The sequence below is a fragment of the Panthera pardus genome, unplaced genomic scaffold (genome assembly GCF_024362965.1).
Source record: "Panthera pardus isolate Hobbes unplaced genomic scaffold, ASM2436296v1 HiC_scaffold_12, whole genome shotgun sequence".
Classification (NCBI taxonomy): Eukaryota; Metazoa; Chordata; class Mammalia; order Carnivora; family Felidae; genus Panthera; species Panthera pardus.
This window is the reverse complement of record NW_026526677.1, coordinates 49,588,884-49,611,425: the sequence shown is the minus strand read 5'-3', so window position 1 is coordinate 49,611,425 and position 22,542 is coordinate 49,588,884. Positions and strand designations below refer to the sequence as shown.

Genomic DNA, 22,542 nt, shown 5'->3' with positions numbered 1-22,542 from the left:
AGCCCAACGTGGGGCTCGGTCTCATGAACCATGAGATCATGACCTGAGCCGAAATGAAGAGGCAGCCGCTTAACCAACTGAGCCACCCAGGTGCCTCTGTATTGTTTTCAATTTCACTTGTTTAGATAGTATATATGAAAGCAATTGACCTGTGTATATTAACCTTCTATCTTGCAACCTTTGTACAGATCACTTAGTTCCAGGAGTTTGGGGGTTTTGTTTTGCTAATTCTTTTGGATTTTGTAAGCAATCATATCATCCAAGCTGTTTTATTTCTTCCTTCCAATCCGTAGAACTTTTCTTTTCTTGTTATTGCATTAGCTAAAATTTGCAGTATGATGTTGAAAAGGAAGTGATGAGAAGATATGGTATCCTTGCCTTGTCCCTGGTTAATAGGAAATCTTCTGGATTCTATGAAGTATGATGTTAGCTATAGGTTTCTGTAGACGTTCTTTATAAAGTTGAAGGATTTCTCCTCTATTCCTAGTTTACCAAGAGTTTTTATCATAAATGGGTTTTGAATTGTGTCAAATGCTTTTTCTGCATCTATTGATAGGATCATGTCATTTTTCTTTAGCCTGTTGCTGTGATAGATTTTGTTGATTTTTCAATGTTCAATCAGACTTGCATACATGAGATAAATTCCACTTGGTTGTAGTTGAACTTACATCTTTTAATACTAACAATAAAATCAATAAGTTTAGATTAGGTTCGTAGGTTCAAAAAAAATGTTTTTGACTAGCCAAAAAACCCATTAAGAGCTCCTAAAACCTTGGCCTTATTAATTTAATGTAATTTAATTATCATTTTGCCAAGAATTTCTTAGAACAAGCACTCCTTCATGTGTTTTTTTTCATGAATTTTAATCTCTCAATTTGTCAAAATAATATTTGTATACTTTCAGGGCCACATCAAAGTACCCATACATTTTCTCTTTCTCCCTTTTTCTCCACACACACACAATTTAGTACCAATATTTTATAATTAAACTGTCATAAAACAGTAGTCTCATAACATGATACCAAATGTCTTTGTATCTTTGAATGTATTATGCAGCAAATGAAGGAGGAGAGAAAAGTTAGGAGACATAGATATACTGGTAAGTGTTTCAAAAATTATTTTTATTGTTACATTCCAAAGAGGACGTCCAAAGAAAAAAGCCAGTTATCCAATAACTGTTACACGTTTCAGAAGGAGGCCCCCAGAACCTCAGAACACACTAGAGCTCAAACAGCTGCCTCTCCACCTGACCGGAAATGTTGACAAAGGTGTGTATGTCACCAATCCAGAGAGGCTTGGGGTAAAAGAAAATTCCTTTATTGCAAGTGTCCAAGTTCTTACGATTCATCCTTAAAGATACTAGAAGAAGATGAGAAAGACCACACACACCAGACTATGTTTAGTCATTAGAGTAAACTAGCAAATTGCTAGTTTGTCCTAGGATGCATTGCATCGGACATCACAGTACATGAGGAAAATCTGCATTTTATGAAGAGCCACCAGGTATTTCAGATCCACTTTACCATAAAGTGCAGCCACAGGCGAACCAGATACCTAGATAATATAGTCAGTGCAAAATTCAAATGGGTAATTCAGGGCTTTCATGAGGCTGGCTACACTGCAAAATATAAATGAAACTTGAAAATAGAATGTTAAGTCTATTTACAAAAGTGTGTTTAGTAAAGTGACTTGAGAAAAGTTAAGCTAACCATTTCCCACACATCCCTCCCCGCCCCTGCCAGAAAAACAAAACAGAACAAAACAAAACAACACCTGAAAATTATCTTGAAAACCAAGTTAAAACTGTGTGGTGAAAAAGACAGTGTTTGTTCCAGGTAAAGGACTTCAAGATAATTTACAGGCAGACTTATTTTTTATTAGTAAAAGTCACAAATAGGAAAAAGGTTTATTGGTTGACTTTGAGGTGTGTGCTTTTAAAAATGTCTGTATTAATACCTTAACAAGAAAATAAAATACCAAGCACATTTTTGTTTCCAATGCTGACTTTCCCAGCAAGAGTTGGTGAAATCAACAGGGTATTAAAACAAAACCCAGGAATACTCAGTCAATTTTTTTTTCAGTTGTCTGCCTTATTTCTTTCTAATCACCTGCAGTATGATTTCCAATTAGCTGAGGACAACATGACGGTCAAAGACGGATTTTCGCTGCTCTTGAACTTGAAGCTTCCAGCGCTGCTGGGCATACTCTACCTTATTCAGCACATTGGCTCGACTACGGGAGCGGGCTAGCACATCGTGGGCATTTGCAAAAGGCTGGTGATCCTGAAAAGTCCAGGAATGGAGAACATCAGAGATGGCATGATAGTGTGAAACACACACACACACACACACACACACACACACACACACACAAAACTGCCATTATCCAGCCACAGAGATAGGAGCAACTGGACTTTACAAACAACAGACCATCTCTTTGACCAAGCACTCCTAGGCACCCAAGTGCCAGAAGTAGGATGAACTCAACTACAGTAATAGGTGGTTCAAGTAGTATGAGTGATGAGGAGGTATTTGTGAAATGTTTCCTTGGGTCACCATTTCCAAAGACATTTCCCAGAAGAAGCAGGGACCAAGACAGACAGTGGTCATTTATGTTAAAGACAAGCTTTCCCTGACAAGTAGGGGAAAGAAAATCCATTTCCACATTAATAGCTACCTGTCACAGATATGAAAAGCAGGACTTCTCCCTGTTTTATTCAATACTATATAGCTAATCTTGCAGAGGAAAGACTTGTCATTTAATTTTCCTGACTCCCATTACATTAGAATTGTTAACTTGCCAGCTTGGGGCCACATTCATCCTTGGGAGAGGAGTTGACAGGATCTTATCTTGGCTGGTTTTAATATTTCCCTGCATCTTTAACACATACACTAAATGGACTGGTTTCCAAAATCCTTTTCATTCCCCCTCCCCGAGTCTGTAAGGCAAAGAGACATAGCTCAAGTGCTACAATTACCATCTATTACCAAGGACAGTAGGAATTATTACTTCAGCCTTTTTATTTGATAAGTACTTGAATCTTTCACTACTGGGCACTCAGGGGCTTCCATGTTAGTTGCTGCTTTCAGAAAGAAGCTACTGAAGGGTTACTCAGGTACCTGTGTAGAAAACCAAGCTATCCTGGTGAAAGTAAACCAATGCCACTGATGTTTGTAGTCATTACACAGGAAACCACTATGCTAATCTATCTATGGATTTGATATAAACACAGCTGCCTAAATGACAAAAAGCATTCAATACTAGTTCATTGCTTTTGTTTGCCTTTTCCTTGATCTTCTTCCTGAACCCTGTGTTAGCAAAGCTTCTAAATGTTCCAACATAGGATCCAAGTCACAAGTTGTACCTCTCTCATTAAACCTTGCCTCAAAGAAAGAAATATTGTTTTGCTGTGCACGTTTGCAAAAGCTCCATTATATATCCAGGGCGGGAGTCAGCACGTCTATAGAAAGCTATCCATAACCACATTAACTATATATACAACTTTCACTATGTGGAGCTATAACACCTGGTCTTCTTTTTATAGAAAGACACTTACACAATGTCTACATTTCAAAGACATCAAAGAGTTTTCTGTAAGGAATCTTTTTCCCTGCCTTCGCTGCCAAAACCGCCTCAACTTTTCACTTACTTTAGGTACCAGCTTGTTACAACAAAGGCAAACGGCAAGCCCCCTGCCCCTTTAAAAAATTTTTAACCTTACAAATTAAAATAATAAAAACATATTCCATAAAGTTCAAAATGTTTCAAAGATTTAAGAAAAAAGGTCAGGAAAGAGGAAGGCTGAAGTTGTTTGATTACTTGAAGTACACTGACCCAAGGTCATCTAACAAGCAAACACAAGGCTTACCTCACCTAACCTTGACTTGGTGTTACATCATCTCTACACACTGATTTTGTCCAAGTAGATTAAAATGACTCTATGGGAATATGGTGCTTCAATGAAGTTGTATATAAAATAGTATTACCATTGGTTTGTTTTGACATAAACAAGACTGGGAAGACTGGGATGTACTTTATCAGCAGAGCAGCTCTCAATTTCATAGTCCTGTTATCTACCCTTCAAGGTAGGGGGAGAAAAACCTTCCTGAGGGACAAATTTAAAGGACTAAACAAACCAGTTAATCCTTCTGGTCTGTTCTCCACCTATCAGAACAAGATTGAACTAGCTGCTCATGGTCATGGATGCTGGGAGAATGCAAATAGAGATTTACCCCTTTTATATGTTTGTTCTTTTTACACCTGATAAAATTACAATAAATACAAAACATGTTTTAATGCAATGCTTTGATAACAGCAATGATGTGTCATGGATACATGATACGATAAATATTGTGACTACTTGCAGTGAGCTTCTTAACTATTTGTACTAATTCTCACTTGATTTAAAACGCTCTACAGTGAACAAAAATGGAAAAAATAAAAGAATTTAACAGAATTTAATAAGGCATTTTTAAAAGCACATAAATAGTAAAGAACCCTCATGATAGATAAGCAACAATTGTAGGAATTTAAATTTAACTTCTTTTTGTACAGAGTTGTTACCATAAATTCACAGGTGGAGGTTAGAAAACCTCTCTCTCTGCCCAGAATCAAGTCAATAGATATCCAAGAGTCAGCCAGACATCTCAGAGAACATGTTTTCAGTTAACATATGCACAGAATCAATCACTGGTGAACAAAATGGTTATTAAGCACATTACCCTACCAATCACACGACTTTCCTACATGTTTTCTTCTATGCATTTGTGCATCCACTTCTTGTATGTTCTATGTGTGTTACATTATTTCTAAAATCAGGAGCCAGATATTTTATACTGCAAAGAATATAGTTTTAAGTCAGACTTTCTATCTGGGTGCCTATTATGAAATGGTTTATGTGGCCTTTAATACACAACATTTTCATGTTAGTTCCCAACTGGGAGTGTTTTGCCCCCCAGGAACATTTGCCAATATCCGTGGACATTTCTGATTATCATGATTGGGATAAAGGGTGCTACTGGCATCTAGGGGGCAGAGGTCAAGGACGCGGCTAAGTACCTTACAATGGACGGGAGAATACCCCACAACAAAGAATTATCCAACCCAAAATGTCAATACTGTTGAGGTGGAGAAAATCTGTCATATGTGAATGAAAAGTAACATGGGAACAGTATTTGAGACTCTAATGCTTCTGGTATACAACCTCCTGTGCTTCTAGCTCTCTTGTCCCGTTAGCCCCGTATGCCTAGTTTTTGACCACATCAGATCTTCAGTCTTGACCTTTCTCCCAGCCTATCACTCCCTGCCTTGAATTCTTACAAAATAAATAGGCGTTTGTTACATGTTTAAAAATAAAAGGTGGAAACGTACTGTAATTAGTCATTTCTTTTATGTGTCTGTCTCTGTTTCATTCATCTCTTTATTCCTAGTCCCTAGCAGAGGACCTGATACAGAAAAGTTACTCATTATGTATTGGTTGAATTAATAAGGAAGCAAGGAAAAAAGAGGCAGAGGTGTTTCTATGAAAGTTCTTGACAAAACATAAATGAAATCTTGCCCAAATCAGTTAAGTATTCATAATTGATATTCATATGATAACAATGTATTCATTGAAAAGTAGGCTCTGTTTGTAGTTATAACTCAAGCCATCTAGTCAGGATATCCTCTTCCCATCTTTTAGCAACAAGTCCACAAGCCATTCCAGAGTAAAAGGACTTCTGACTATGGTTGGCATGGGCTCACGCTGGCTTAAGCTTTTGGGATTGGCTCTTGAAACTGTTGAATTTTACCCATTTTAAGGAACATAGGCCAATAGAGTAATCCAAAATAAAAGTAATTTCTGAGAATATGTACATATAGAAGAATGAAATAGTAGAAAATTTGGAAAGAGGCCCAAACAGGATAATAACAAAACAATATAATTCTCTCAGTTATACTGAATAAATAACAAGTCTGTGGAGTATGTTCATTACTAGACATTTGTGAATGAAGTAATGTTAACATAAAAAGGAGACCACAAACTAATTTACACACATTATACCAAGTATATGTACAAATATAAATGTGTTTTGAAGACAGGAAGAGAATTGAGAATGATAGTTTTATTTTCCTTCAAAGATCAGAGATTTTTTTTTTAGAAGGAGGGAAAAAGAAATATAAAACATCAGCAGGTTATCAAGCTGCACCTCATTAAGAAAAAAACATTGTCTTCATGCTTCCCTTCACTAAAGCCTCTGCCTTCTAATATATTTGGTCATGCTGACAGGAAAGGTATTCAGGCAGGAGCTTGGGGAGAAATCTATCTCAGAAGCTTTTCTCAGTGTAAACAGGGAAAGGCAATGACGATTGTGCCCTTGATACTAAAGGGCAAAGCCTTGCGCAGCACACTCACCAAGTTTAAACTACCATATTGATGGCTTTACAGAGCAATTTCCTCATGAAGAGACATATACTACAATCAGACCAGTCCTTAGCTTCTCTATTTGAGCATCTGCTCCAACACATGAACATCTATATGCGACCATTTTTCACTTGCTCTTTGTATCAGATGAGGACAGAGACTGGCCATCACAGCTAGGGCAAACCAAGTACTTACCCCAACATCATCATCGCTCTGTATCAATTGTGAGTGTCCAAACAGGCGTCTCTTCAGTATGGGCTCAACAAGGGTAAGATATACCATGTACAGAAGTAGAAGGCCCAAAATGGAGAGATAAATTATAATGGTAACCTGAAGGAAATTGAAAATAAGTTACATCTCTATTCAAGCCAAGAAATCAGAATTTTGTGTAATAATGACACCACAGTGAAGACTGATTTTTCAGCAAAGCATATAGGATTCTTATACAAACCAGATTCCAACATAAACAAACTCAACTCTTCACCAAAGTATTATTTAAATAGAACGAGGAAAGTAAGCATGTTGTCTTTGAGATCTTTTTGCAAGTTTTCAAAACTCCGTCTTCACCTACTGATAATCATCTGTCAAAGCTGCTAGCACACAGTTTGCTTTTTTCACCTGAAGATGGTATCCTAGATTCAGCAGCACTGTGTTAAGACAACTTAAAGGAACCCTTACAAAAAATGTAATTCAGATGAATTTCAACAGAATACTCTTTTAGATCAATTTAGATATACAAAAATACACTTCAGGTCAGTGATTTCCCTGAGATCTTAATTTGTATGCTGTCAAAAAGTACAGCCTCTGGAATAGCTATAATTAAAGATAGACAGTGCCAAATGTTAGCAAGAATGTGGAAAACATGAACCCTCATACATTGCTGGTGGGAATGTAAAATGGTACAACCACTTTGGAAAACATTCCAGCAGTCTCTTAAAAGTTAAAATAAACTTATCTCTCTAAGGAATCTACCTGAGAGGAAAACATATGTTCACACAAAGACATGTGCACAGATATTTATGACAGCATTATTCATAATAATCAAAATGTGGAAATAACTCAAATGTCTATCAACTAATGAATGGATAATGAAAGTGTGGTATATTCATATACTAAAATGCTATTCAGTAATAAAAAGGAATTAAATACTGATAACGTGCTAGAACATGGATAAACCTTAAAAACATACTAAGTGAAAGAAACCAGCCACAGAAGACCACATATTGTATGACTCTATTCATATGAAATATCCAGATCTGTAGAGACAAAAAGCAGAATAGTGATTGTCAAGGGCTAAGGTGTGGGAATAAGATTAACTGTAAATAGGCATGAGGGATCTTTTTGGGGTGATGGGAATGTTGTAACACTAAATCTAAAAATTTTTTTTAATTGTTTTAAATTTCCCAAAATTTATTCAATTATACACTTACAGTGAGTGACTTTCAGGGTCACTCATGTAATTACACATCAAAAATTTAGTTGAAAAATAAAAATGTACAGTGAGGATTTCTCTACCGGGTAGCATCCTGCTGGAACAGAAACTCTCCCACAGAAATCTTTGTAATTGTTACACTGACCACCCCAGATTCTTCATAAAGTCTTTTCTCAGGGAAAATGAATAGGAAGTTCCATGTAAAAAATTGGGGAGGAGAACTGTTAACCACCATAATAAAGTAATTTAATTCATTAGAGGTCCAAATGGTGAGGAGAGTGATCTATATTCTATTTCCTATAAGAAATAAAGAAAGGAAATCTTAGAATCCAGAAGTGTTATTTCTAGAACAAAGTAGCCTATTTATACAATTTTTTCCCTAAGGGTTGAGAAGGCAGGAAGAAGAGGGCCTAGTCATGCTGTGCTTTTACTAGCTTCTGGCAAACATGGCCCACAAAAAAGCCAGGATATGTTTTGGGATATACATGTAGGGCATTTTTGTGCCATTTCATATCACACCTATGTAACGTGTCCTAATAAACCCACAAAGTATCTCAGTGAGGTAGGCAGAGAACAGGCCCACTGTTCTCTGGGGTTGATATTGAGGGTGAGGAAGGAAAAGTGTTCGCGGGTGGTGAGGAGGGGAGAGAAGAACAGTACTTGAGTGACTAAAATAGAATCCAGATGTCCAAAATTTTCTTACTTGTCTAGATACCATGAAGAACTATTTCAGAAGCAAAAAAGATGAATTTTTTTTTTTTTTTTTTTACCTTGATCGTAACAGAGCTTCTTTCCTCGTACTTGCATTCACAGCGTAGACAGTATGCTTCTACATCAGGCCCACGCACAGGCATGGGATCCACAACATGAAGGCAATCGCTGAAAAAACAAAGATAAAAATACTGCATCAGGCTACCTGGATGTTCTACTTGTACTGATCAAAACTTTCCTGAAATCCAGAATAATCACTGACCTTACCCAATTACAGAATTTAAGGAACAACTAATAAGGGAAGTGAAATCATTTGCTTTCTCAATATTAGCAATTTAGTGAGATTTAACAGTCTAAGAATCATAAAGACATATATCAAGTAGCTATTTTCAAAAGTGCTGCTTGTTGGAGCGCCTGGGTGGCTCAGTTGAGCATCCGACTTTGGCTCAGGTCGTGATCTCGTGGTCTGTGGGTTTGAGCCCCGCATCGGGCTCTGTGCTGACAGCTCGGAGCCTGGAGCCTGCTTCAGATTCTTGTCTCCCTCTCTCTCTGCCCCTCCCCCGCTCATGCTTTGTCTCTCTCTCTCTCTCAAAAATAAATAAACATTAAAAAAAGAAGTTAAAAAAAAAGTGCTGCTGTTAACAGTTAAAAATCCCAAAAGGCATTGAAAATTACTTAGCATATCAAGTTATATTTAGACTTGTACAGTTACCAAGAAAAACTGCTTTAAATGATTTAAAGTATCTTGGGGCATTGTTCAAATATGAGATATCTCTTTTATGAATGAATTTAGTCTTAACTGCCACAGTGTGGTATCTGAATGGCTAATCACACTTAACAGTTGGTAAATTCTGAAACTCTGAACACTCAAAGGCACAGTAAAAAACAATTACTTTTCTTAATGAGCAAAGTTCTATTGAAAAAGCATGGGAAAATAGGCTTAGGACAACAAAAATATTTAAAAGTGCAAACTGATTACCCAGAAGAAGTATATAAAAAATAATAAAAGGCTGAATATTTTTGTTGTTGGATATTCTTTATTTTCCCCCCATTTTCCAGGCCACTTGTGAAAAAAGAAATTCTATCAAAAAAATCTTTTCCCAGAAATCTGTGAATTCTAGGAAATACTTATATTATTACTCTTCCCAGCTATTAAGAGCCTACTACTCTGTTCACCTTCAGCAAAAGTAAGCAAGGGGCACCTGGGTGGCTCAACTGATTAAGTATCCGACTTCCACTCAGGTCATGGTGGCTTGTGAGTTCAAGCCCCACGTCGTGCTCTCTGATGACAGCTCAGAGCCCGGAGCCTGCTTCAGATTCTAGGTCTCCCTCTCTCTCTGCCCCTCCCCCGCTTGTGCTCTGTCTCTCGCTCTCAAAAATAAATAAACATTAAAAAACTTTTTTTTAAAAAGTAGGCAAAAGTTTCCTGTCCTGCCAGCTGCTGGGCAATTTTCTTTTGTCATCTCTTCTTTAGGCACTTCTGACTGCCTAAAGAACTCTACAATAGCATCCTGTCTCACCCCACCCATCTTTCTTGGGGGCACACAATTCTCTAGGCTACAGCTTTTCCTTTGCTGTACTTTTTTATGTGTCCCATTCTCTTAAGCCATGGCATAAGAGAGAAAACCCAAAATGGCATAAATGATAAAAATTCCATCAGTTATCCCTAACAGGTTATTTAATTTTAACAAAGGTACTAATGAAAAAGAAGCCTCAACTGGTAGTATGGTAAGGTACCACAACTCACATCATACAAATTTGTGTTATCTGTTCCAAACATATATAAGAACAGGAATGTATCCAGCTGGGTGCAGGCATAAAATGGGCAGAGGAAGCCAAATCCCATTCAGGGGAATCTATCTCAGAATCCTAGCCCAACACTTTCATAGAACCCAGGACTCCTACCACCTAGGTCAGCTCCCCTGTATTTCTCTAAACCTTAGGAAAATAAGACTTATCTCCTAGTTTCCTATTTCAGCTTCGGAAGCCTTCATAACAATACCCAGGAATTACTTGAGAATCTAAATGTTGAGTATTGAGTGTTTCTTTTTAAGTACTGATGTAGTTTAATAACAAGGAGATATTGAGCATTGTGCAAAAGTTGTGCGGGGTGGGAAAGGAAGCAGGAAGGTTGGTTCTGGGTGGCTGGTCATTATAAACACAGAACCCAGGTAAAGAACGCAACCACTCTGGGAACGAGGCAACACCTCCCCCTAGTGCCAAAAGGAGGACTTACATCATATCCCAAACACAAACCAGAGAACTCAAACTTTTCTTAAGTTAGACAGTGTAAGTCAATAAAGAATTAATGCCAACAATGGATGAAATGGAAGCCACAAGGTAAAACTATACCTAGGACCAAATAGTTATTGGAGGCTTTGTAAAGCCATAACATCTTGGTTAATCATAACCTGCCTACCCTTTTAAAGCCAGTTAATAACTGAGAACATATCCTCAGTAAAAGGCTGAGCTGCAGGAAGGAAGCAAGGGAGAGAGGGAAGAAAAATCAGAAACAAGCTTTGTTCTCAGTTGTTTATTTTCAAAGCCCCCTATTTTGACCAATACCCAAAGATGAATGGCATATGGTTCTGTCTGAACCTGGAATTATGAAGTCAGTGAAAAGATTAGTGCTAAACACTTGAACAGTGAGTTTACTTGCCCCTCCAATAACAGGAATCATATTCTATTAATAATAATAGATTAACCTAAATGTGTTTAATGTATTTGGAAAATTTATAGGAATAACGTAATTTATTTGAGCTTTCTTATATCATAAAAGTAACTTGATGGTATACAAATCTATAAGAATATAGCTAAATCACTTTGTAATATGAGACATTTATTTATTTACTTTTGAGAGATAGCATGTGAAAGGCCATGAGTAGGAGAGGGGCAGAGAGAGAGAGAGAGAGAGAGAGAGAGAGAGAGAGAGAGAGAGAGAGAGAGAGAGGGGTAGGAGAATCCCAAGCAGGATCTGCACTGTCAGCATAGAGCCCAACATGAGGCTCAAACTCACAAACCATGACATCATGACCTACGCCAATACCTAGAGTCAGATGCTTAACCGACTGAGCCACCCAGGCGCCCCCCTAATATGAGACAATTTAAAGTGGAGCATGGAAGTTCACAAGCAATTTTCAAGAACACACTTATCAAATATCAGACTGAACCTAAATGCGTATCATGGGAAGAACAGACAACAGTATCAGAAAAAATACACATGCTCAAAGGCTACCTTTTCTTTTTCAAAATCAATTTGGAATATTGTAACCAAATGAACTTAATTTTTGCTTTCAAAAATTTTGCTGTATATTTAGTTGTGAAATCAGGTATGTGTGAAAAGTTCCTAGCATAAAGAGCTATTTTTCTTGTAAGCCTATCCCAGCAATATCCTACCATGGTTACAAACCATAAAATATCACAATTTCATGAGAAGGAGCCCATCCATCCTGCTACAAAACAACTGCTTCCCAATCATTTTATGCCATATGTGGAAAACTTATCATTTGTCAGGTCCATAAATAGAGGGGGATACTGGTGACCAGTGAGGCAAGATCGCTGTCATCATAGGCCTGCTTGATTACTCCAAGGGCTGAGGGAGTTCTTGACACACCTTAAACCATGGCATACCGACTGGGAAACTATGCTATACACGGCTCCTTCCCATTCCGTCCTGAGCCTTTTGACACTTCTAAACATAGTCTCCTATGTAGTTGGCAATATATCATCAAAACCTACAAGGTGTGAAAATTATAACCCAGATAAATGAGGCTTTCTTACCTTCCACTGAAAACCAAGAGGGAGGACTAAGATAGCCAGAAGGTAGCTATGGGCAGGTAGGTGCCACAAACTCAACTCCATCCCTTATAAAATGCTCCCTACTTGGGGTTTTGTGTTTTGGCCATATTCCTTTAAGTTTACATCAAGCACGCAGAGCCTTACTCTCACTTTTTCAAATGGAAGTGGAATTTGACACTTACAATTAAAAAGAAATACAGGTGACCCTTGAACAACAAGGGTTTGAACTGCATGGGTCCACTGTACACAAATTTCTTTCAGTAGACACAGTAAATGTATTTTCTTTTTCTTATGACTGTCTTAATATTTTCTTTTTATAGCTTACTTTATTGTAAGCGTAAAGCACAAAATACATATAACATACAAAGTACGTGTTAATTAACTATGTTACTGGTGAGCCTTCTGGTCAACAGTAGGCTATCAGTAGTTAAGTTTTGGGGGATATTTTTGACTGTACCAGGGTCGGCACACCTAAGCCCTACATTGTTCAAAGATCAGCAGTACCTAAAAAGGAAACAATACATTGGATAAACAGTCTGGGCTAACAATGACACCCATAGAAAGAAATTTGACAGGTAATTCAGTAATCTAGAATACTTACCAATCTTTTTGGGATATGTTCTTATTATAAATATGCCCAGAATTATCTTTATAGGGAGGACAGATACATTTACATCGGACATCCTCGAAGTTCTGTAACCAAAATGGAAACTTAGTATAGCTTGTTGACATGTTAGCATCGATATTTTTTAAAAAACTGTACCATATACATTTTACTAAGCATCCCCTGTCAAATATTCTAAAACCATTAATTCTGAGAAATAAAACTTTTAAAAAGTCAGGTTCTTTTTGGTAATGCTAATGAATCTTTATATATTACATAAAATTATTTTGAAATAATACCTGTACATGATCTGTGGTTTATTACTTACAATTTACAGGTCATACGACAGTCAAACTGTGCTAATGTTATCACCCTCTGCCTGCTAGTAAAAAGACACAGCAGACAGCTGTGCCTGCAAATAAGAATCCAATTACAAAAGGATGGGGAAGAATCCAACTAAATGTTACTTATAAAACAAGTCACAATTCTTTTATCCACCATTCTTCCACCCTCTGGTAAAATGGCATTGATATGGATAAAAGGGGTTGTACCAGAGCTCTATACAAGGTATGAAGTTTTAGAGGCACTCAGCTACAATTTAGAAAGGAAGTACACAAGGGAAGTAGCTGAGTCTAGCTGAGATCAGTTTGGTCTACCCTTCCCAGGAAACTTTGCTTCCAATTCTGGTAGACAGAGAGTATAACTACTGATAAGCAAGTTGCAAGAGGTGGAGAAAGAGGTGACTAAATATAGGAGTACAGGGAGTAGGAGAAGCTTCATTAGCAAAAGGGAATTTATCTGAGAAGGCAGCGGCTCATTAGTCCCCAGAGGACAAGGCCCAGTGTTGCTATATATGTGATGCTATGTGTGGCAGAACTGTTGACAATGCATTCATTCATTCAGCAACCACTTAGTGAGCATCTGTTCAGTACCAGAACTTGTGCTCAAGGAAGTAGATTCAGATTCCTGCCAGTTATTAGGACACACCCTAGTAATGGAGACTGACAAACAAATACATGATTATAATACTTAAAGTGACACAGGAGATATGCAGAGGATGCCAGCAGTGTTCTGAAAGTCAGGAGAAGCTGCTGTCCCTGTTTCTGGTGGGAGGTAAGGAAGATTTCAAAAAGAACTCCCAGTTAAAAACCCCCTGATATGTCTGCATGTAACCCGTCTTTCCCAGCCCCTATATTTAAAGACATTATAGATTAAAGCTCCTGTTTTTAAAAAATGCAAATGTCATTGTTTCCCCATGACATTAATGTGAACTCCTTCTGTTTTCTCCAAGAAGGAGCTAGCTCATCAAGGAGGAAACACAAGTGTGTATGGGGCCAGAGCACGTCTGCAGGGTGGGGGCAGGAAGGGGATTAAAGAGCAGCATGAGGAGGCTAGAAGGACCAAGAACTGGAGCAGGGGAGAAGGCCACAACTTCACCTCTCCTGCAGTTTGGATCCTCCCTTCTCCCCTAAATTATCAGGGAAAGAGAAGGCAAACAAGGGGCCAAGAGATCCTAGAGAGACTTAGGTTAGGTTACTAGGCTGGTGAGAGAGACTCTGTGTAGGTCCTATTGGGAAGGAAGGCTGCCAGGAAAGGCAAGTTCTTACACTGGGGAGGGAATCGTTCAGGGATGAGTTGAAACGAGTCAGTTCCTAAGAGGGAAGATTTCCGTGACATGGGGGCTTCCTATCACTTTGGCTTAGGGAATGGAGAGGGAGGGCGAGGAAGAGGGTTGCCTGTGAGGCAGGTAGAGGGCGGCGGTAGACTGTCTGGAGCTTAATTAAGGGTGGAAAGTTAAAGGCTCTTAGAGTTGGAAAGGCTGTAAAGTTTCAGGTGGGAGCTGTAGGGGCTGGGAAGGGAAGTGTCTAGGAGCTAGAGGAGTTGCCTCTCCAGGCTGTGCGCACTGTCAGGGCTGGGTGGAGCTGGGGCCGCAGGCGGGGTATCAGGCGGGAAAGAGGAGAGTAGTGTCGGGGCTAGGGGTGGGAGTGGGGGCAGTGACTGTCAGACTGTCAGGACCAGAGGTCGAGAGTGCTATCAGGCAATAGGGTGTTGGGTGGGGGGTTTGCTAGGGCTGTGAAGCCAGGGGTCGGGCTGGCAGGGCTGGGAGAGGAGTGGGGTGGGGAGCAGGTTGACAGACTCAGTTTCCGCAAGGCCAGGGGCAGGGGAGGAGCTCCAGTCTGGAGCGCAGGCTGGGCAGACTCACCTTGGCGGCGTCTGACAGCTGCACCAGCAGCAGCACTGAGAGCGCCAGGCAGGAAAGGCTGAGCAAGGAGCCAAGCCGTAGAAAGCCTCCCCACAGAGTCGCCATCGCTGCCAGGCCCAGCAGTTCCCACAGCCCGGAGCCCGCCCCCCGAGACCTGCTCCCGGCTGGGGCTCAGTCTCGGGCTCCGGCTCCTGCTCCTCCGCCCGCACTTCCGTCTGGGCTTTGGCGTCACGGCCGCGCCGGGTCAGCTACAAAATGCTTCCGCCCCGGAAGCGGTTCCCGGTGCTAAGGGTCCAGAGGCTGCGCCGTGCCGACGCCTGTCCCGCGTACACTCGGACCGCGAAAATGAAAGGGGAGCCTTCGGGGGCGCAGCCTTGGCCTGGCAGAACCTTGAGGCGCGAAGCTGCCTTTCTCGGATGCAGTAGCAGTGGGGGCTGTGGACCGCCAGTGCTCTGTAAAGTCCGCTCGCCCAGGGAGACCCCCAGTAAGCCCAGGAGCTGAGATGGGAACCTCCAGCGACCCCTGCGAGGCCGGAGCCGTTCGTTGTCGGACACTAGGCTGCAGTGAGCCCAAGCCCCAGGGATTGCTTGAGAGGGCGGCCCATCCCGCAGGCGCAGGGGGGCGGGTGGCAGGCGTGGAAACGGAGCTATGGGACTGACTGGCCGAGCCATCCTTTCCCGGGAAGCCTAACCCCCTCAACCAGGGGTTTGGGGTCCTATCTGGCACTTTGGGTACCAACCTGCCGCCCGTGCGCCTCTCGAACGCCGCTCCCCGCAGGGTTTTTAAGTCTCTGCTTTCGTGGGTCTGGCTTCTGCTTAGGTCTCCCCACTTGCCTCCCGCTGGGGCTGACCGTCCTAGGCTCACCCTGATGCCGGAACTGGGCCACAGCGACGCGGCGTGGGCCAGGCCAGGGCAGGCTCCGCAGGGTGTGGAGTTGGAGAAAGAACCACCCTAGTGGCCTCCTCTGCCCAGGACTCCAGAAGGTGGGGGATCCCGGTGCTGCAATCCTATTCAGGGCGACTGGCCCCTAAGTCAGAGTTGGGGGAGCGCTGACCGGTCTTTCCAGTGTAGGTCATCCTCTATAGGTAATTTAGAACCCTGGAGATGGCACAGTGTCTCCAATTAAAATATTTTTCACTTAGTGGAGAGTGGAGCTGGATAATGGAAAGGATACAGGGTTCATCACCACTACTACAGATTTGCTGAATGACTAGGCAAAACACTTACCTTTTCTGAGCCTCTGGTTCTTGGTTCAGTATGAAATTGAACTTTTATCTGTGGATTTCAAATTGTCCCATGGGATACCCATGTTTCTTTCTTTAAACAAAACTTACAGGTTTTTCTGGTTTGCAGAAATGTTTTAATAGAATTTTTTCGGTATTTTTCTCCCATGTGATTATTGTTGATGCTAGAATGTAACACAAGGTGTCTGATGTTGCCCCCCAAATATTTAACCCCTTTCGATCCCAAATGGCACCTAGTCCCAACCAGAATCAGAGGGGTAGGACTAGATGACCTTCCATCAAAGTCCCTCCAGGCTGCCCTGTGAAGATACTGTCACATTAGTGAAATATCAAGTCTTTGTTTTGGGTGGTCTGTTGGCCAGAGAACAACCTGGAGACACCTGAGGTCAGATGTGCCTGTGAAGCATTGTAGATCTGTGATTGCTAAAAGCAAGTTTGGGATCAATTTAGGGTTAATTGTCTAGGTCTGGCATTTAAAGGGAGTACTCTGGCTAAAACCTCATAGGGCTTTTCTTCAAAATTGTTCTCCCTTCACTGGGAGTACAAAGGCTTAAAATAAATATATAGTAATGCCTCTGATAGGCCTCATCTGTTTAATGGAGAAATACCAAGTACACTCATGGAAGCAGAATTTTAAGGTTACACTGTCCAATACATAGTCACTAGTCACATGTGGTAATTGAGCACTTGAAATGTGACTAGTCTGAATTGAGTGTAGAATAGACATTGGATTTCAAAGACTTAATACAAAAAAAAAAAAAAACCCCAAAATATCAATATTTTTATATTAAGGTTGAAATATTTCAGATACATTGGATTAAATAAAATGTTATTAAAATAATTTCATTTGTTTCTTTTTACTTCTTAAATGTAGCTAGTAGAGAATTTAATATTTATGTTAGGTATCACTGTTGTAGAATATGGAATATGGCTACCATGAGTGAAGAGTGACTGTAAGATGGTTGCCTGGCTGGAGGCTGAATGAAGACTCAGGCTTGGGTAAAGAGAAAGGTGACTGGGAGGAATTGGCACAGCTGGAGCCAAGGGTTTAGGGGAGGTAGATCTCCGCCAAAAAAAAAAAAAAAAAAAAGGAAAGAAAGTAATTTTAGGTGATGCAGAAGGAGTAGAGAGGTTAGTTCCTCTTGTTCTGCCCTGCTCACACCTAGATAACACTTTCCCCTTAGGTCAGGGGTCTTCTAAGCTAGAGAGACTTACCTGACTTAAGTGCACTCCCTTCTGTGTTTGTGCAAATACCTCATAACTTACCCCATTATGGTAAAACTATGTTTTCACATCTGCCTCTATATTCCCAGCCTCCACTCAAATATTGTGAGCTCTTTGAGGACAGGGACTTTGCCTATTATCTTTGTACCTGGAGACTGGGATAGTGTAAAAACCAATAAATGTTTGTGGGGATCCAGAAAAGGGAAAGGGTTAACAGGAGACGTTCCTCTGGTCTGTGTCAAACAAGCAGGTACCTACTTGAATCCCTACTTGATTCCTTTCTGACCATTAGAAGGTGATGCTGAGCCCAAAGAACTATGGATGGGATCTGGGGCACCATAGTAGGCAGGAGAGGGGAGATTTCTGACATAGGATCTTCCTAGACCTTCAGGCCACATCAGAGTTCTTTTTATAGGAAAGACTGGCCTTAGTACCCAATCTTTCCCCTTAGTCAGAATCCACTCTTCCCCTCCTTTTTTCTTGCTTCCCTGTGACTAGGTTTCCCAACTTCATTCTTTTTTAAGGAGTGACATAGATCCAGGGGCACTTTCCCACTTGGCCTGGGCCCTCTCACTTCTTTTTGAGGGCTGAAAATTTCCCTGGTGGGGGGATTTAAATGTGGAAGTTAGAAGGTTAGGAAGCACAGAAGCAACAACCCAGGACAAGTGTATCTGGGACCAAGGTTTTGCCACCTCTGTCTGTAGCCTCCTCACCTCCTTTCCCCTCCAGTGATCAAACAGCTCTCTGGATGCCGCTTTCTTATTTCTCCACCCTACCCGATCTACTCAACACTTTCCCAGGCCATGCCAGTCCAGAACAAATGGAGTCATGCACAACATCAGTGATGATGGTTTCCTTGGATTGTGCCTGTAGTGGTTATGGCAGGACAGGACACACACACACACACAAGTTCTTCCAGTTATTTCTGAGCATACCCAGGAATGTCTTATATGAGCCCTCTTCTTTACCACGTGCGTGACCAGGATACTTCCTCCTACTTGACCTCCTTTAATGAGATTTTCTGCCCTCTGCTGCCTGTAAAACTGTGTTAAGTGTGCCATGCCACATCACTTGCTGGTCCCCACCATGATAACAATATATGGGGCCAGAATATTCTCCCTGTTTGTAGAAATGCTGGTGCAACTATTGCTGATAAGTTACTGGAGTCCCTAAAATAACAAAACAATACAAGGTTTAGTACCAAAGCTGGGAGAATTTTAAGAGTTTCTTTCAGAAGACTGCTAAATCTGTATTGTTGGTCTCCCAGTGTTCTAAGGGAACACTTAAGGATAACAGTCCCTCCTCTCTAAACCATTATGATTTTCAAATAAATGAAATCTACATTTGTGTTTATTTTTACCAATATAGTATATTTTAAAAAATCAAATAGGATTTCACAGCAGACTCTGCCCCAGCCCTCTACACTCTCAATTTCAGCTCCTCAGAGACAACCCCCTTTTTTTTTTTTACCTTTTAGCTATCTCTTGGGATTTATGTCCATATATATATATATTTTTTTTTTTAAATGTTTATTTATTATTGAGAGATAGAGCAAGACAGAGCATGAGCATGGGAGGGGCAGAGAGAGGAGGACACACAGAATCTGAAGCAGGCTCCAGGCTCTGAGCTGTCAGCACAGAGCCTGACGCGGGGCTCAAACCCACCAACTGCAAGATCATGACCTGAGCCGAAGTCGGACACTCAACCAACTGAGCCATCCAGGCAGCCCTCTCCATACATATTTTTTAATGTCTATTCATTTATTTTGAGAGACAGAGTGTGTGAGCAGGGGAGAGGCAGAGAGAACAGGAGAGAGAATACCAAGCAGGATCCGCACTATCAGTGCAGAGCCAGCCATGGGACTGATCTCACAAACCAAGAGTTCACGATCTGAGCTGAAACCAAGAGTTGGATGCTTAACCAACTGAGCCACCCAAGTGCCCCTCTCCATATTTCTTAACATGCTTATACTACTAGTTCTTGATTTTTCAGTTTGGTCTATTATTTTACCTCTTGCTATAGGAAATAGACTATGCATTTATACTTTAATGCCCTCTCATAAACACATATTTCTCTATCCTTCAATGTATTTAATAACACCTTAGGTAAATAACCATTCATTATATTATGACTACGTATTATTCATAGTTGACCCCATTAGCATAATACTAAATTTTGGCTTTTTGACTGAAATTAGCCATTGCCTCTTTTTCCATGCTTTCTTAAGCAGCTAGCACTCAAGTATCTATAATTAATTTATCTGAAAGTCTTCTCTCAATACATTCAAATAAATCAGGGAGGCTATCAGTTTGTTTTTTAAACTGGAGACAACCCTCTAAGAATCCATCATCCTCCCTCACTCTGGACCAGTTGTTCTCTAAGCCTATTGCACAGCTTTTGTCCTAGGATAATTTATCATTTCTTCCCTTTTCTACTTTTTTTTTCCTGAAATATTTACATATTCCAAATCTTCTTTTGAATTTTTACATTTCAGTTATCCTGCCTTATATTTACTAGAGTACTTTCTTGTCCACCCTTCCCTCCACCCTTTAAATAGCATTCTCTTCCATCTGGGGGATACAATATCTTATTTATCTGAGAATATTTCTAATGTTTTATTTCTTGAATTGTCTGCATTGAGTTTTTCAGTCTTTGTTTCTATCTTTTGTGTGAGAAGCTTTTCTTAATGTCTAGAAATCCTTGGCTAAGAGTGCAGTCTTAGAAAGCTGATTGGAAGCTCAGTGTACATGGACAGGGCTTGTAATTAGGACACCCTGCAGTATTCAAAATTCTGATTGCAAACCCATTAGTGGTTTGTAAAATAAATGTAATCAGTTGCAACCAATCCCATCCCCTTGCTGCCCCAAATGACAGAAAAGAATGGAAAATATATCAGAGTATATCACATATAAAAAAGTTATTTTATGGAACTTTTATGTACACACCATATGTACATTTCAAGTACTGGGTCAATCCCATAAAATGGGATATCTTACTGTGGATGTTTTTTAAAGAAATTTGAAAAATTAACATTTGGTGTGCTCAAGGAGATCTCCAAATAACAAGATAGGTAAGTCTTTTCTCTTGGAAGGAGAGATAAGTTTCTCTGAAGAAAAATTCTCTAAACTTCTGCTTGCTGGTCTGGGAGTGTGTGTTCATTCATTCAAGTATTTGCTGAATACTTACATGCTAAACACTGTTCCAGTTCTGGGTATACATCAGTGTATAAAACAGAAAAACTCCCTATCTTCTTGAAACTAAGCTTCTAGAGGGGGAGACGGACAATAAACAAAAGTGGTAAATTATATAGTAGTTAGGTGTTGTGCTATGGTAACAGTAACAGAAGAGAAAGCTGAATATATGTATACAGATGCAAGTGAGAGGGTAGTTAGAGGCTACATAAGGTAGGGGTAGTAAGTGTTGCTGATTATTTTATGAATGAAGTAGAAAGCAAGGTCATCATCTGAGAGTGAGAATGGGAAAAGAGGTGTTAGAGACTTGAGAAGAAGAGAAGGTATGAAATAACTTAGGACATAGCCCAGCAAACCACAGCCTATGGCCAAGTCTTGTTTTTGTACAACCTGCAATCTAAGAATAATTTTCATACTTTTAAATGGTTGGGGGAAGAGGGGTGCCTGGGTGGCTTGGTCGGTTAAGCGTCAGGTCAGCTCAGGTCATGATCTCACAGTCCATGAGTTCGAGCCCCGCATCGGGCTCTGTGCTGACAGCTCAGAGCCTGGAGCCTGTTTCGGATTCTGTGTCTCCCTCTCTCTCTGCTCCTCCCCTGTTCATGCTCTGTCTCTCTCGGTCTCAAAAATAAATAAACGTTTAAAAAAATTAAAATAAATGGAGGAAGAAATCTAAAGATGAATACTACATTGTGACACATACAGATTATATAAAATTCAAATTCAACTCATTTACATACTGCCATTCTGCTACAATGGCAGAGTAGATTAGTTATTAAAAAGACTGTATGCCCTGCAAAGCATAAAATACTTATTATCTGGTCCTTTATATAAATAGTTTGCAGATCTCTGATCTAGGAGAATGGGAAGGGGAATGACTAAGGAAATAGGATTGTTGGGCAGAAGTAAGGACCTGAGAGTTATGGACATGAATTTAAAGTGAGGCCAGTCACGGGGCGCCTGGGTGGCTCAGTTGGTTAAGCGTCTGACTTCGGCTCAGGTCATGATCTGATGGTTTGTGGGTTTGAGTCCCGCATCAGGTTCTGTGCTGACAGCTCAGAGCCTGGAGCCTGTTTCCGGTTCTGTGTCTCCCTTTCTCTCTGTCTGTCTGTCTCTCTCTCAAAAATAAATAAACATTAAAAAATTATTTAAAAGAAATAAAGTGAGACCAGTCACAGTCTTCAACAAAGGAGGCAAGAATGTGCAATGGGAAGAAGATAGTCTCTTTAACAAATGGTGCTGGAAAACTAGATAGCTACATGCAAAAGAATGAAACTGGACCACTCTTACACCATACACAAAAATAAACTCAAAATGGATTAAGGACATGAATATCAGACCTGAAACCATAAAAATCATAGAAGAGAGAACAGAAGCAGTAATCGGCTGTAGTTAGATATGTTTCCTGAACAAGGGAAACAAAAGCAAAAACAAACTATTGACTACATCAAGAAGCTTCTTTTTTTTTTCTTTTTAGAGAGAGAAAGGGAGGGATCAAGTGAGGGAGAGGACAGAGGGAGAAAGAATCTCAAGCAGGCTCCACACTCAGCATGGAGCCTGATGTGGGACTCAATCCCATGAGTATCAGATCATGACCTGAGCCAAAACCAAGAGTCAGACACTCAACCAACTGAGCCACCTAGGCACCCTAAAAATAAAAAGCTCCTGTACAGAAAAAGAAACAACAAAACTAAAAGACAACTTACTGAATGGGAGAAGATATTTGCAAATGACATAT

General features: G+C 40.3%; 1 protein-coding gene across 1 annotated transcript; it reads right to left on the bottom strand.

Moving 5' to 3' along the window:
- Positions 1-1,100: 1,100 nt before the first annotated feature.
- Positions 1,101-15,377, bottom strand: TMEM9B (TMEM9 domain family member B). The gene is made up of 5 exons (XM_019456243.2): positions 15,149-15,377; positions 12,943-13,034; positions 8,603-8,711; positions 6,596-6,730; positions 1,101-2,282 (listed from the first exon to the last, which is right to left on the bottom strand). Exons 1-5 carry the CDS (start codon positions 15,251-15,253, stop codon positions 2,127-2,129), a joined length of 597 nt encoding a protein of 198 aa, XP_019311788.1. The 5' UTR covers positions 15,254-15,377; the 3' UTR covers positions 1,101-2,126.
- Between the last annotated feature and the right edge of the window lie 7,165 nt (positions 15,378-22,542).